Genomic DNA, 17,672 nt, shown 5'->3' with positions numbered 1-17,672 from the left:
ATTGCTTTGAACTGGTAAAATGTTCTGTGCTGGTTTGGATAAAGACCCAATGAGACCAGATAAGATGAAATTAGCAAATTTGGAAATAGAATTGAAGAAATTAGTTAGAATGTGGCACAAAAATACAGGGAGATAAAAATATGAGAGAATAATTAGGAAAATGAAGGATTAAAAATAGAAAAACTAATATGTCTGTAATATGAGCCCAAAGAGGAAAATAGAGGAAATACAGGAAAGGCAATAGATGAAGAGAGAATGTTTAAGACTTCTCCAGAATTGATAAAAGATGGCAAGCTATAGATGCAGGAAATAAATGATACACCTTACAAAATAAAGAACGTCTATGTCTAGACACATTGTAATGAAGCTCCGAAACGCCAAAGATGGGACAAGATTGTATAAGCAATCAGAGACTGTACAAAGGAACGATAAAGTGAATGGCAGAAGAATTTTCAACAGCAGCATAAATCAAGGAACGGTGGAACAATATCTTCAAATAGATGAGTGAAAAATTACTAACCTAGAATAGTGTATTCAGAGAGACAAGGATAAAATAAAGTCATTTTCAGGCACACAAATCTAGTATTATTTTCCTACAAATACATCTTCACTGATGACACTTCTAAGGAATTTTTTTAAAAACGGAAATATATTAGAGCAAATTTCTGGTATGAAAAGAAATATAAAGCAAAAAATAAGTAAAAGAATATAAATTTAAAGAAAGATGTTAAGTATGTACATATAATAAAGAATAATTTCTAATGTGTGGCAGTGAAAAAGAGGCAGATGGAAATAGACAGAATGTAGGAAAGGCATAATGGAGAATTAAAGAATTTCTAAGAACCTTGATTAATCAGGCAGTGAGGGTCAACTTATATATGTTGATTAATCATAGAATTTCCTAAGTTTTTAAGAATATATAGTAAATTTTTATCTCAAGAATGACCATTAACAGAAAGAAAACTAATAGAACTAATAGAAAAAGACAAGTGGAATAATAATAAATGCAATAAACTGAAATACATGGACAATAAAGAAGAGATAAGGTTGGAAAAAGAAGAATGAATGAAAATTGCAAAGTAAAATTTTAGTAGCAAAGTCTAAATATATTATTAATCTTTCCAAATTGGAAACGACTCAACTCTAATATAAGATGGTAATGTTCACAAAGAAAAAAGTTTAATGTTTATAAGAAATTCCTAAAATACAGGGACACAAAAGATTGAAAGTAAGAGAATGAAAAAAATACACATTTTCAGAAAATAGGAACAAAACAACACTGATGTAGCTATATTGATAGCAAAAATACATAGACTTTGGGGCAAGCAGGTGGCATGGTGCTTAGAGAGGCTTGAAAACTCACACTAGGTGCATATGCATGCGTGTCCAATATCTCAGGAGAGGAGGAGAATGAAAGAGAAAGGATTGCTGGGACTGGCAGGTGGCATGGTAGTCACAGTGCTGGACTCCCACATGACTGACTGTGGTTCAAGTCCTGGACCTGGCAACTTGCTTTCTCTCTCTCTCTCTTTGTCTCTCTCTCTGGTCAAATTGAATAATAACAATAATACATAAAATAAATGAATCTTAAAAAGAGAGAGAGAGAGAAAGGATTGCAGCATGGCCATTCTCCCAGGGGATGATTTCTCATGTTACTTCTCACTGCCTATCATTGTCTCTCTCTGGGTCTCTTCAGTGAGCATACACACCCTACGTCAAACATTGTTTAAAGAGGGAACCAGCAGTTAGCGTAATGGCTATGTCGCTGGACTCCCATGTAGTCGACCGCAGTTCGCGTCCCAGACCCGGTGGCTTAAAACCCACGCCGGGCGCGTGTGCGTGCGTGCCCAAGATCCCGAGAGGAGAATGGAGGAGAAGGGATTGCGGCGTGCCCATCCCCCCCTCTGGGGGGGGGTGATTTCTCACTTTCTGTCTCTCTGTCTCTCTCTGTCTGTCTGGCGAGCGCACGCGCCCTATAGTGAAAAACCTCTCAAAAAAATTTTTTTTAAAGAATATATATAGAGAAAGAGATTTTAAGGAAAATGTATTAATAGAGATGAAGGTGGTTAATGCCAAATGATAACAGTTAATTTTATGAGGAAGGTACCTTAAAAGAACTAAAGCAAAATATCTTTAGATTCTTGGAGGTAATGTGGCAAATTCAATATCACACTGGAGGAGTAAATAATACTTCTCTATGATTGCTTGATACAACAGCCTAAAAGTAGTAAAAACATAGAAGATTTAAAAAACCCAATTAGTAAGCTTAATTTAATGTAGTATCTTGAACATTAAAAAAAATACTCTTCTCAAGTAAACATGGTATACTTATACAACTTGACAAGATACTACATATAAAACAAGTCTCAAATATTTAAAAAATTAGTGTAATATGGACCATGTTCCCTATCCACAGGCAATTAAGTTGGACATCAACACAAAAACATTAGTAACGTTCAATACAGTTGAGCTAAATAAATGGGCAAAAGAGGCAATTCTTCCATACAGTACAATTCTAAATTTTAGACAAAATAAATACTGAAAATTTAAAAAATTGACATTTGGAAGATACCACAGAAATAATTGCTGCGGCAAGAATCATCAATGGATGCTAAAATTAGAGGATCAAATTATGAGAAACAGAATATTTGCATATTTTCAAAATACCACCCTGGAAGATTCTCAGTAATTACAAAAGGGAAAATAGTAACTGCACAGTGGAGAAATCTGAGACATTTGTATAACTCAGGGTTTTCTAGAAAATCAAACCCTACAGGAATCTCTCTCATACACACACACACACACACACACACACACACACACACACACAGAGAGATGTTTTTCAACTTATGATGAGGTTATGTCCCAATAAGACCATTATAAGTTAAACATTTTTCTTATTTCCAATAAGATCATTTTAAGTTACAAATTTCATAAGTCAAAATATAACTACTCTACTTGTGGAAGGCTGCATATTAGACCTTTCACAGGAACAACTGTTTGTCCATTTTGTTCCCTTACCCTAACATGGCTGTCTGCTTCTGTAAACCTGCTTGCTCTTACCATGAGAAAATAGCTCATGCTAGCCATATGAAAAGCCATATCCAGGACGACATCTTGTACCTGCTACTGTCTTTGCTAACTAGCCTGAAACTCTTTTGTTTAGCGATGTAACTGTTTACATGGAAACCCCACTCCCCTCAGAAATAACCTGCTTGATTCAGCTTCTGTAAGTGCTTGCATAGAAACTCCTGGTAACTGACCCCCTATAAAAAGACTACTCAAACTCAAACGTCAGTAGGGGCTACAGTTCTGACTCTCGGTGCCCCCGCCCCCTTCCAGCCTCAGACTGTAGTCGCTGGCCAGCTACAAAAGACTTCCTTTAAACTTAATCTGCCTTCGGTGGTTGTTCGTTCGGTGGCACTCTACAACATACTGAACATCACAGTTTAGCTTAGCCTACCTAACAGAATCATCTAACTGAAAGCTTACTTTATAATAAGACATTAAGTATCTCATGAAATTTGTTAAATATGATAATGAAAGTAAAAAATGGAATGGTTGTATGAGTACTTTAAGTATGGCTTCTACAAAATGCATATTACTTTTGTTCTATCATTTAGTCAAAAAATTGGATGTTGAAACATCGTAAGTAGAAGATCATCTATATCTATATCTATGAATCTATAGCATATATGTAAAATATACATGTGTGTATAGTATATGTATGTGTATATATGTATATATAGTATATATTTCCACATATATAGGTAGCGCATATATGTATACATATGTATATGTATTTATAACCATAATAATTTTTAGTAGGAAGCAAAAGAGGCTAAACTTTAATGCACAATCTAATTTATTCAAGACATGAAATTAGAAAAAGAACAGAACCCAAAGAAGAAATGGTACTATAAAGATAAGTGCAGAAATGAAATAGGAAACAAATATATAATCAGTAATTAGAAAATTTGGTTATTTTAAAAGTCTAATGAATCTTAAAGATATCTAAAGAGATTGATAAGAAAAAAATAATTATTAATGTGAAAGTATCTGCCAGGTTTTTATAAAAAACATCATATTTAATGGTGAAACATTAAATATTTCCCTGACCATGTATAGTCAAACTGTTAAAAACCAATGACAAAAATAAAACAAAACAAAACTAAAAAATTACAAGGAAAAAAAAGATAATAGTATGACACCAAGTACTGAAGGAGAAAAAACAGTTAAAGTAGAATGTAAAAAATGAAAAACAAAAAACAAATCTTTCAAGGATGAAAACAAAACCAAAATATTTTATGACCAAAAATAAAAAGGAAAAAATACCTGAGGAAATTTATTGTAGAAAATCTGCCTTTAAAATATAGCAAAGGGTGGTGGGGCAAACAGGTGGCCTGGTGGTTGAGGCACTCCCATATGGCTGACTACATTCTGAATCCCAGACCTGATAAGCTTGAAAATCACTCTGAGTGTGTATGTGTGTATATGCCCAAAATCCCAAGAGGAGATTAGAAAAGAAGTGATTGTGGTGTGGCCATCCCCCTGAGGGGTGATTTTGTCCATTCCCTCTCTCTGTCTCTGTCCAGTGAGCACATACACTCTATGGCAAAAACCTAAACAAAAAAACAAAAGAATATTAAGGGGATTTCTTGAAACAAAAACTAAATGAAACAGACAAAACAACAAAGCAAGAAAGTCCATGATAGAAATATGAAATTGTAGGAAGGAAAGAAGTACCAGAAAGGACAAATATTTGGGTAAGTATGAAAGACTAAGTTTTTTAAAGGTTCATAGGGTGCATGCACTCACCAGAGAGTAGAGAGACAGAGACAGTGAGAGGGGAAGAGAGAAATCACCTGCCAAGTAGGATGGCCATGCAGCAATCCCTTCTCCTGCATTCCCTTCCTAGGATTTTGAGCACTTATGCATACATGTGCTAAGTGTGAGTTTCGAGCCACTGTATTCAAGACTCGAACCAAAGTCAGCCATTGGGCATCCAGCATCTTAACCACTATGGTGACTGTTGGCCCCAGAAAGACTAATGATTATTTAAAACAGTAAGAATAGTGATAAATTTTTGTGGTGGTTATAATAAAGAGAAAAATATGTTAATTATAATACAAAAATGTGAAAGGAGAGATTAATAAAGTTGAATTCTTGTCATGCTCTAACATTTACTTGACAGTACAGAGGCACTAATCAGAGGAAAACTATAATAAATTAATAATAAATATAATGCCAGAATAATCACTGAAAGAATAATAAAAGAATATATGACTAGTAAACCAGGAGAAGGAAATTAGAATAATAAAAATATCACTCTGGGCCAGTGTCATGACCAATGGTTAAGGGAACTGGATCTCACTTGTCCAACAGTGGACTTTGAATCCCAGACCCAGAGGCTTGAAAAACAGAGTGGGTAATTGTACATGTATACCCCAAATCCCACCCTGGCAGGATGGAAAAATGGGGAAGGGATTGCAATGTATCAACCCCAAGGAGTCGTGCTTTCTTCCCTCCCCAGTTCTCATCTGTTTCACTTGGTGAGCACATGTGCCATCTGGCAAATTAAAAAGAAAATGTATCACTCAATTCGCAAGGAAACATAAAAGGAGAAATAAAGAACAAGCAAGGCAAATAGAATAGTTAAAGCAACATGGTAGACATAAATCTATCTTTATCAGTAGTTATATTAAGCATAAATAAAACCCTCTAATTAAAAGATTGTCAGGCTAGATGAAAAAGGAAGAATTATTGCTATTCACAAGAGAAACAAGTTAAATGAAAGGATGAAAAACAAAATGAAAAAGATATTAAAAGACACTTGAGCCTGGTCTGGACAGGCCTCCTTGGGTTAGTCTGCGCTTGGGGCCTGGAAGCAATTTTGGGACTTTTGGTACACCAACTCGTGCACAGCGGAAAGTTTGGGACTTGATCCTCTTCACTAAGTTCTTACTTCTTACTTGCTACCACTTCAAGAGTTGAATGTTCGGTAGAGGAGCCAAGCACCTGAAGTTACCCATAACTGCTCTGACCTTGAAGACAGAGCCCTCCAATAGAAACACACCTGGAAACTAAGGGTGACATTTCCTCTACCAATAATGTAGAATATTCTCCTATATATAGAAAAAAGTGAATACTGCATCAGATGACTGGAAACCAGCACATATCTTGAAGAAAGCTGAGAAAACAAGGTGGTAATTCTCCTCTAGGTGAGTATAGTAGCCTCTCACCAACAGTGAATAGCACAGAGAAATACACAGAAATATCAGAAGAAGAATTCTGAACATTCATAGTGACAAAACTCAGTGAGATGCAAGAGAAAACAGATAGTTTCAGGAAATAAGAAAATCATTTCAGACATGAAAGAGGTTTCTAAAGAAATAGACATCCTAAAAAAGAATCAAACAGAACTTCTGGAAATGAAGAAATACAAGAATATATAAGAAATAAAAATCTCTATAGAAAGTGTTGACAGCAGATTGGACCATGCAGAAAAAATAATTTCTTACTTTGAAGACAAAGTCTACAACATAGACCAAATCACCAAAAAGAAAGAAAAAAACAAAAAAATGAGGACAACATATGGGAAATTCTAGACACCATGAAACACCCAATGGGATAACCCATTATCCCAATGGGATAACCTCTATAAGAATGGGAAGATATATCCAAAACATTAAAAGAAAACCAATTTCAACCAAGAATACTATATCTAGCAAGATTATCCTAGGACAAATAAAAGTATTCTCAGATAAACAAAAACTGAAAGAATTCACCAATACCAGACCAGCTCTACATGAAGTATTGTAGGGAGTGTTGTATCAGGACAAAGAGAGACAAACGGAAATAGAAGAGCAAAATACAACTGAGAAAATGGCTAACAAAATGACAAGGATATAACCATCTATCTCAAGAAGCTAGGATAAATACAGAAAATTTAAACATGAGGAAAGGAGAAGAAAATGAAATAATAAATATTAAAAATCCAAGGATACATTAAGCAAATACAACAACTTACAACAAACACCAGCAAATTAAACAGAGAGAGAGAGAGAGAGACAGAGAGAGAGAAAGAGAAATAACTAGCTCCCCTGTGGAAATTTTGAAAAGAATAAAGGAATATAGTAAACAATTTTATTCATTAGATAAAACGTATAAGTTTATTTAAAAACTCTATTTACCATAGTGGACACCAGTGGAGATAGAAAGTCTAAATAACTCTCTCTATATAAAGACATTGAATCTATAATTTAAAATATTTTCGCACAGAAAATTACAGTTCCAAATGGATTCACTTCTTCTAAACAATTAAGAAATAATACCAACATTACAAAAATTCCTCTAGAAAATAGAAAAGGAGGGAACACTTCCCTATTCATTAATACCACTAGCATAACCTTGATATTAGAACCTAAAAGAATTATATAAGAAGGAAAAATTATAGGCAAACTGTCTGTAATACATGTAAAAATTCTTGAAAAAATATTAGCACTTGAATGCAATAATATAGAAAGGATGCTACATTATGACCAAAGAAAATGGAAAAAAAGAGCAAGAGTAGCTATACTTGTAACAGAGAAAATGGACGTTAAGTCAAAAACTGTAAAAAAAAAAGGGGGGGGAAGAATAATGATGAAGAGATCAATTCAGGAAGAGAAGTAACAATTGTAAGTATATATGCACCTATCATTGAAACACCTAAACATATAAAGCAAATATTAATAGATCTAAAGAAAGAAATGCATTGCAATACAATTATAGTAAGGGACTCTAACAAGACACTTGAACACATCCTCCAGACAGAAAATCAACAAAGAAACTTCAGATTTAAACTGTAGACCAATGGACCTAATAGACATTTAGAGAACATTCCAGTGTATAGCTACAATTATACATTCATTTCAACTGCACATGAGATATTCCAGGATAGATAAGTCATTTGAAAACTTCTAAATTATATCAAATATCTTTTCTGACAATAGTGATATAAAACTAGAAATCAAAGTGTCAATGATCTTCATAGAAATAGAAACACAATTTATAAAAAGAAATTCATGATTGGGTATTTGTGCATTCGTGGAAGAATGAGAGGAACAGAGAGTAAGAGAAGGAGAGAGAGAAGTACCCTCCACAAGGTCTGGTCATCTGCAATCTCCTTCCTCCTGTCCTCCAGCCCATAGGATTCTCAGCATTTGCCTGGTATGTTTCAGGCTGACTGGGCCAAAGATTCAAACTGCAGTCGTCATGTGGAAAGAATGTATATTCAGTAGCTTTTGGATGGAACGGCTTCTCTTGAACAGTGTTACTGCTGTGTGAAAGACAAAAATTTTGAAATTCGTAGAATAAAATATAGATGATCAACTTACAAAGGGGTTGTATCCTGATAAACTCATCATAAGTTGAAAATATAGGAAGTCAAAAATTCATTGAATACACCTAACCTATGGAAGATCACAGCTTAGGCTCATGGACTTTAAATGTGCTCAAAACATTTACCTTAACCTAATTGTGCTGAGACACTTACCACAGCCTATAGTTGGGCAAAATCATCTAACACAAAGACTATTTAGTTTATACTAAAGGGTTTGATATCTCATGTAACTTATTGAATACTGAACCAAAAGTAAGACACAGAATGGTTGTCCAACTACTCAAAGTACAGTTTCTACTGAAGGTATATAGCTTTTGTATCTTCATAAAGTCGAAAAATCCTTAACTGAAAACTGTATGTGGGGAAAAACTGTTAATGATCAGGAGCAGTGAGAGATTTATTAAATAAAATATAAGAAGTTCTAATCATATAGAAACTGTGACTATTGTACATTGAAATTAAAGCATATGTTCATTGAAAGGCATCATAGATTAAAAAAAATGACAATATTGGAAAGACAATTGGAAGAAAATGTCTGCAATACATACAGAAAATGTCTACAATACCAACAACACAAAGAGTGGTATTGAGAACATTCTAAAAAATCTTTCAAAGAGAATAGAAGAAGTTCAGTGACCCAGTGGAAAAGTATACAAAAATGATTAGCCATCTAACAGGTGAGGCAAAACTAATGAAGAATAAACAGAGGGAAATATCCTAAACCTCATAAAGAAATAGGGAAATGCGTGCTAAGATCACACTGAGATATAATTTACCTTCACCAACTGGGCAAAAATTTATAGTCTGGAAATGTCAAGTGTTGGCAAGGAGGTGGAAGACTTCTGTTAGGAGTATAAAGAGTCCAACCACTTTGAACAACAATTTGACAATATCGTGCACTTATGAATAATTTTACTCTGTAGCCCAGTGATTTTATTCCTAGGAGTATATTATAAAAAATTCTTGTACACATGTACTAGAGAACTTTCTAAGAATGTTCATAAAAACATTATACGTATTAGTAATAAGCAGGAAACCTAAATGTTCACTGGCAAAAGAGTGGATAAAATGATATTTTCACACAATGGACTTAAAGAGTAGTGAAAATAAACTATAGTTACATACAAGGAAAAAATGGATAAATCTTTAAAAAAGCAAGTTTCAGAAGACTGTATAATGTCATAACAGTCTTAGAATGTTTATGAATATGCAAAACTAAGTGATGTAGTAATTAGGATATAGCAGTATATAATGAAACTAGAAAGCAAAAGAATGGCAAGTAGAAAACCCAAAACAATAGAAGAAACACTCAAGTAGCTTCAAGGGTAGTGGTAATGTTCTTATATTTGCTTCATAATTTACATTCTTGTATATCACTTGGTATGTATCAAATATTATGTGACAAATATTCTAATAGAAGTAGTTATGAATGAAATTATATTTATGCCAAGAAGTAAATAGTGATTAAGGACAGAGACTTGGGATGCAGATTCTATAGCTTCTAACCTCTCTTTGTTGCTGAAGTGTCTTGTGCCTCAATTTTTGCATCTGGAAAAGGGAATCATAAAAGACTTTATGGGATTATTGTGAGGACTAAATGCATGTACAGATGTAAAGCACTTAGAAGAGTGCCTTGGTACATGTAACAAGCTATGTGTTTGTTCTTATCTTCATCACTCTGGGGCCAAATACACAACCTTGCTTCTTAATTTGCTTATTTGCAAATAATCCTATTACTATGGAGGAATAATATATATGTTGTAAATGGTATTGTGAAAAGCACAGTATTCAGCAGATAAAATTTAATTGTAAAGATTTTGATTCAATCTCATAGATACCTTATATTTTGATTTTTTTCAAAAAGACTAGTTGTGTGGTAAAGAGACTAACTTTTGGGAACAGCAGTTGGTGTAATGGTTCCATTGCTGGACTCCCATGTAGTTGACGGAGGTTCGAGTCCTGGACCCGGCAGCTTAAAACTCACACCAGGCACATGTGTGTGTGTGCCCCAAATCCCAAGAGCAGAGTGGAGGCATAGGGACTGCAGAGTGACCATCCTCCCTTGGGTATGATTTCTTGCTTTCTGTCTCTCTGTCTCTCTGGCAATCTCATGTGCCCTAAAGCAAAAATTTCTCTAAAAAAAAAAAAAAAAGATATTATTCTTTGAGTCAATTTACATAAGGAGTAAAGACACTTTCTTTTATATGTAGTTGGATATGGCATATACTAGATTTTTCCTAACATCCCTGTTGGGATTCTGTTTGAAATCTTGTTAAAATGTCTTTATTAATAATTTATGAAATAACATTTTGTGATTATAAAACCATTTACTCATTTTTTATGTAGTGCCTTCTAGACTTTTCCCGATACTCTAAAATATAAAATCATAGGCCATGGGTGCAGTGGTAAAATGTGATGATTTGTGAGGCACATCCAGAAAGGAAGGTTCCAAGTTCTCATCCAGAGACCTCCCTGAGTACTCTGGGCACACATATGCCCATGGTCCAGGTTGCCTGAGGCTGGGGTGGACCACAGTGTCAGGACCTTTTTGGAGGTGATCTATTTGGTTTCTGTCTCTTCCTCTGGCTCTGTCTCTCACTCATGGAATAAATCATTTTTTTTTTCACAAAAGGAAATTGAGCGTAATGGCTATGTCGCTGGACTCCCACGTAGTCGACCGCGGTTCGTGTCCCGGACCCGGTGGCTTAAAACTCACACCGGGCGCGTGTGCGTGCATGCCCAAGATCCCGAGAGGAGAATGGAGGAGAAGGGATTGTGGCGTGGCCATCCCCCCTGGGGGGTGATTTCTCGCTTTCTGTCTCTATGTCTCTCTCTGTCTGTCTGGCGAGCACACGCACCCTATAGTGAAAAACCTCTCCAAAAAAAAAAAAAAAAAGGAAATTGAGATAACCAATTAAATGAGTATGTGGAGGAGTAGACAATGAAAGAGGGGAATTCTGGAGTGTTCATATGTTCATGTTATGACTATGGTCGCTTGTAGTGGCACCCCTGGGCCGCTAGCTTACTGTACTGACTGTGCTTACCTGTACCTGGGAAGCAACTAGACACCAGGTGCCGGACGGCGGTGGTGATCCAAGAGCTGGGATGCTCCATCTGAGGACATCTTTTCCCTCTCTTTTCTCCTCACAGGCTGGTAGAGATAAAACCATTTTGAATCTGCTTCCTGGAAATGCAGTTTTCTTCCCATTGATTCTTTTTGTTTTGAGAATGGAAGGCAGTCAGTCCAAGAAAGATGCCTGGAAAATTTTAGGCCAAGGAAACAATGGACAGTAGAGCTGCAGTAGGTTGCAGTATATTTGTTGTACCTTCAAAATGTATTTCTCAGCAGTTACAACAATATGTCAGACTCTGTCTCCACACTTTGTTTAAGATTAAGCATGTGGACTACAGTGACCCTGAGGTCATCCTGCTCCCCTTATGGTAGTATTTAGTCAATTGCTGCTATACAAAACCTGTTGCTATAGCATTTGGTCTAGCGTAAAGCTTTGACAAACAATTGTGTGATCCTTCTTCCATTTGTGGATTTTACCTTCAAAATCACCCTTAAGTTTTTTAAGACCTTGGAGCGCGATTTTCAGGATGACTTGAATGTCATGATACCTGGATGATTGTTCTTAACCTTGGCACAAATTAAGTCTTTGGCTCTACTTACTTTGCCTTAATATTTCTCTTAGGTTTACAGTTCTAAAGATAAATGTATATTTAATTTTTATAGGCACTCAATAACCACCAGTTGGATTCTCAGCAGCTGTATGAAGCTGTCAAGTTTAAGGCAAGCTATAACTTGTCTTGTGTTAGCCTTCCTTTCTTAGTCAAACCCCAGAATTCAGAGACCAAACTTCTCTCCCACATTTCTGAGCTGGTATAGTGTTTTTCAATATTAAATTTAATCTGTGTTAAGAGGAGTTCACTAGTAGCAAAACCAAAATCCCCTGAACTTTACTTTGCCTGTGTGTGTGGTACAGCCAGCATTAGCAAACCCAGTGAATTCAGTAACATTATTCTACCCAAACCTAGGTCAGATTTGTTGATTAAAACATTAGAGGTTTAAGGACTAGCACTATAAACACTCAACCTAAAACTTCATTATATCATAACCCACTGTATGTCTTGTACTTTTTAAGTAAAAGAATGTATTTATACTCAATTACTGATTCAATGGGTCAACATGAAGAGGTCATCATCAACAACAGACATTTATTGAGCGCCTATTGTGAGCAAGGCACTGTACTAGGTAGGGGCTACAGAGACAAAGGGGAAACAGTCCCTGCCCTCAAGGAGCTTACAATCTAATTAGACTAACAGGACACATACATAAAAAGACAAAGGACAGTCCAAGGTAGCATATATAATATTAGGGCACTGAATAGAAACCAACAGGATTCAGTCTTTTTTGCATTTGCGTTTCAATACCTGAGTAGGTGGGGGGTGAATAAGCTAGAACAGAGGGATGACTCCAGTTCATTTTAAAGTCTTGTAGACACTTTCTCACTGCTTTCCAGTAAAAAATATCTTCTGGCACGTGCTACAACCTAGGCAATGGGTTTGCTCTCCCCACCCCCACTCTGGACTTCTAACAGTTCTCTTTGAGGTGACCTTCTGTTAGAGTGTTAGAGTCTCTGAGGGGGCTGTCCTAGTTTTAGCACTGAAAAATCTGCCTCTTGGAACTCCCTTTATGTTACCCCATGGCCCCAGGCACACAGGACGGTATTTGTGAAGTACCTTGTCCTGTAGCTAGATGTACTCCTCCCACCTACTAAGGTCATTACTCTTTCAGCACCTATCCCAAATCTGTTCCCTGGACAGGTCTATAGTTAAAAAGAAAAGTACAAGGAAGACCTTACTGCCCCAAAGACTGCTGGTTTAAGAGCAAAGAAGACAAAAAAAGACAATCAGGTGAGAATGACAGAAAACAGAATAAAGTTCAGGAGAGAAGCAATGAGGAAGAAAGAAATGATTGGGTCAGGAATGAAATTTGTAGAGGATGACATCACCTCCTAACACTGCAGAGAGACTAAGAACATGGATTCTTCTCGCAGAATAGGTCTATTTAACAATTTGATTCATCGCTCCAGTGGAATCCGATCCCAAGCTTATATTTAAAGTGAGGTCACTTTACACAAGCGCCAATATTTGGGCAAGTATTAAATAGGTACAGCATTTAAAATAGCATTGTCTTAATTCTAATGAAATCTCAACCTTTTCTTCCACTTGAACTTACCATTCATTTGGCTTCTAAATCAGTAACTTTAATTTTTGAGGGGAGTTTTGTGGTTACAAAATAAGATTATTTTCCTCAATTCTAAAGTAATTCAAATAGATCATCCATGGAGAGAACTTTAGAAAACAAAGGTGTTCTCTGTTGAGAGCTGTTTGGAATTTGGTACGCAATTCTGGTAGTAACCTAAAGATTCCCGGAGACTGCACACATTTCTCTTCTATATACGGTACTTTGTGTTTTACTTTCATTTATTTTTTGAAGAAAAGACCTAACTCTGAAATATTAGGACCATGGAAGTCCCTACATTGCTCTGCTTTTATGTCTAGCCCTTAGGAGTATGTACCAGGGTTAGTGAAGCACAGGGACTTAGTTGCCAAACACCCATTAACGGTAATGGAAATCACACAGCTAAGTCCCCCCACAGTACACTGAATATTTACCTCCTAATGTTCTTTTAATGTACGCTTTCTTGGGTGAATATTTACTGTAGAATATTAAATGTGAGATTCTTCTTTTTATGGGCCATTTGAAGTGATTGATTTTGTTTGTGAATTCCTGTATCTTTGCCCATAATGGCTATCTATTGTAATGGCCTCTGCCAAATGTTCTCGTATTGAAATAACATAAGCCATGGATCGGCCAGCTGTGGTATTGTATTCTTGGAGTCTTAAAGGCTAGGAGGAAGCTGATAACACAGCCGGGGAGGGAAGAAAAAGGTATGGAACATAACGTGTGACTGAAGCTCCAAACACAATTGGATACTGAAATTACTGAGGTCTGTAAACATGCTCTTATAGTCAACTTTTATATCAGAGTTTATGTTTAATGATGTCGAATGATGTTAAGATGACAGTCATGAAATGATAGTGGCAAGACAAAAATTCAATTGCCCACATCCAGGTCCATCAGAACAATTTATCAGAATTCTAGTCATTTTCTTTGATGCTGTAATAAAATCACTATCCAAGTAATAATTTCTTACACTTATTTACACCACATTTTTCCCCCCAGAATATGAACTCACATACCCTAGCTGCATATAGATTTAAAACATTTTCCAGGGGCACCAGGAATTTCAGAATTTGATTGCTTTTCACTCTTTTGAGTATTTGAGAGGGGAAGATTGGCGTTATCATAATGGTCTTCTGTAGAATAAAAAACTTAAAACCTAAAGGTACATAGACATGTGAGATACTATTGATATTAACTTAGCTACTGTACTTACATCCTTGCATGTCCCATCTACACTTTCCAAATTCCCATAATTATAGAACTTGTCAAAGGAACACCTACATCCGAGCAACATAATTTCTTCAAGTGATTGTAAAGGTAGCTTATAAATAAATTGTATAAAAATTCATATGTTCTTAAATATTGTGTGTTTGGAGTCCACGCTACGGAAGTATTGCCCTGGAATAAAATGATTCGTTTCTTTAAAAGTCATGAGTATGTTCTGGACAGCCATTTTCATTTTACTGGCTTTTAACAGCTTACACCACACCACTATAATACCAACTTATTTTTGCTATATGAACTGTTTTCATTTCAACAGCAGTACTCCATATAATTAATAGTCCTAGGTAGTGTAATGAAATGGAATCTTATTACTAATTAAGAAAAGGGAAAAGAAAGTGGTAATAAGCCAGGTCATATTTTGTAAAGCTAATGTCAGTGTCCATACATAATATTTGCTGGTGCCTTCGTTTGGCATTAGAGAAACAATGCCTCCTAAGTAATGGGTAAAAAAAGCAACAGTATTTTAAAAAACTATTTTGAATAATATTAATTATTTAAATGAACATCTATACTATTAATACTAATTGATTTTGAATATAGTAAGTCCTTCATACTCCTTCAGACCAGGGAATGCTAGTGAATATAGTCTAATATTTGCAGTGAGCAAGTCTGAAAGTTTGTAGGACAAATGAATTGTATGACAGAGAATCTCCTTGTATTCTTACCTTTTCACAGAAGGGCAATTCCTTGCTCTTATAGTGAGGAAAAATCCAGAAGTGTTTGTGTGTGTGTGTGTGTGTATGTTGCTCCAGAGAAGCAGAGGGTAGATTTTTAGCCAACGGTGACCCAGGAGGAGGTACGTTTTTAACCACAAGAGGGAGATAAATAGTATGAGGATATAAAAGGCTCCCCAAACTAAGATTCCTTCTATTGTTGGGAAACTTTGTTTTTAAAAGGGGTCAACAAGAAACTCACAGACTTTTTAGATTTGGAGTAAAACCTAAGAAGTCAAGTGGTAAAGTGACTTCATTCAGCAGAAGAGGAAACGAGGACTTTAGAAAAGTTACTCATATCAATTATGATGAAAGAAAACTACCTCTAAGTTTCTCTTATTAGCATTTTTTTAATAACATAGTTTTTGGTTTTCAATTTTGTCCTTTTTGAGCATTTCTGCACATTATAAAATGTTATAGCTATTCTTGCTATGCAACAGCACTTTTCCTAAAGCCTAGGGATTCAAGAAATGTAACACAACATTTCCAAGTCAAATACTGATTGCATGCTAACAGTGAGCGTTGTGAACACAGTAACTCATCAACCCAGTTCTAGGCCATTTCTAACCATCACTCAGGATTAAAGAGTTAGGAAAGATACATTACCACATAATTATAATTTATAAAAATACTGGCCTAGAATGCACTAAAAAACTCTCAATAAATAAATATTAGACATTTGCTTTATGAAAGTCAGTGAAGATGTGCTCTTCAGAAATCATGTCCATACTTACAGGCTGCGTTTTACAAATCACACATACAGAGCCCAACAGATGACAGAAGATATAGATCAGGTTAGGATACAGTTTGATAGAAAAATGTCTTTCAACATAGCGTTTCTATAAAGAAATGCAACTAATAGTGTTTCGAAGGCAATCTTGAGAAATCCACATGTTGTTAGTCATGGCAGCATCACTGAAATGAGTGTTCAGCTCCTAAGGTCACACCTTTGAAGGGACAATGCTCATTAGAATGTATTCATTCTGGCATTTTTCTTTACAAACTAACGATACTGCCTTGCAGCCATGTTGGATAGGCGTCTGTCCATGGTACTTGTTAATGAGTGAAGCAGCTTTTTGCCACTGGTTCTACTCTTCATTTCTGTCTGAGGGCTCAGGAAGTTCAGCACCCCTGTGTCTGGTATGGTTGGTACCCAGGATCACAGTTTGGCAAGCTCACTCCTCAGAACACAGGTTTATTCTCAGGATGATTTATAGCAAGTGATTCTGGTTTCCAGTCTGGTTGAAAAAAGTGAATATTGAATGTCCGTGCCCAGTTCTTAAAGACTCGTTTCTCTGTGATAAAGCGGTGATGACTGCCCTTCCGTCCTCGCTCATGGGAGAGGTACATTGTACATTCATCAGGTCCTAAAGGTTCATAATAATGATAAGGTACTGAAGGGTGATTGGAGTCCCTGTAGGAGGAAAACAAGATAACTGATTAAAGCAAGAAAAATATTTTTTTCCTTTGACTGACTTAGGCAAGATGTTATCTTTAATAAGCTGATAAGCACAAATCATATTTTCTAGTTAAATGAATTCCAGCAAATGCTTTTTCTGTTGTTTAAACAATAAGTAGGTGGAGAGGTTTTGAGGTTGTACAATAAATGCAGTGACCATCATTATCAAAGAGGTTAAAAGTGTGCGGGAGGACATTTGGATTTCCAGGATTTAGACACTACGTATTACTAAGACACAGTTATCGTCATTGTTTCTCTTCTTGCCCCTACATAGTCTACTCATTACGGGCAGCTGTAGAGAGATCTACAAAACAAAAGCAGGTCAATCCCCTTCCCCACTCTGACCCCCTAAACCCCAGAAGCTTCAGGACTAGGATCCTATAGAGTGCTACATGACCTGAGTCCCTTTTGAATCTTCTCCTAACTCACCTGCCTTTGCCTATTTTGCTCTAGCCATATTGCCCTTTCTATTTGCCAGCTCTTCCCATCTTAGTGGCTTTACACTTGAGGGAAACCGCCTGTCTGGAACAATTTCCCAGGAGTTCATTCCTTCTCCTTGTTGGGCATCAACTCAAGTGT

General features: G+C 36.0%; 1 protein-coding gene across 1 annotated transcript in view; it reads right to left on the bottom strand.

Annotated features, from left to right (window-relative positions):
• Positions 1–12,589: 12,589 nt before the first annotated feature.
• Positions 12,590–17,672, bottom strand: part of LOC102492788 (alpha-N-acetylgalactosaminide alpha-2,6-sialyltransferase 5) — a 35,520-nt gene continuing 30,437 nt past the window's right edge. The window contains exon 4 of the mRNA XM_027770871.1: positions 12,590–17,048. Coding sequence (XP_027626672.1) covers positions 16,817–17,048 — 232 coding nt within the window. The 3' untranslated portion in view covers positions 12,590–16,816. The remainder of the gene's footprint in view (positions 17,049–17,672) is intronic.

The sequence above is a fragment of the Tupaia chinensis genome, unplaced genomic scaffold (assembly GCF_000334495.1).
Source record: "Tupaia chinensis unplaced genomic scaffold, TupChi_1.0 Scaffold000164_1, whole genome shotgun sequence".
NCBI classification, from domain to species: domain Eukaryota; kingdom Metazoa; phylum Chordata; class Mammalia; order Scandentia; family Tupaiidae; genus Tupaia; species Tupaia belangeri.
This window is presented reverse-complemented; position numbering and strand designations above follow the sequence as displayed.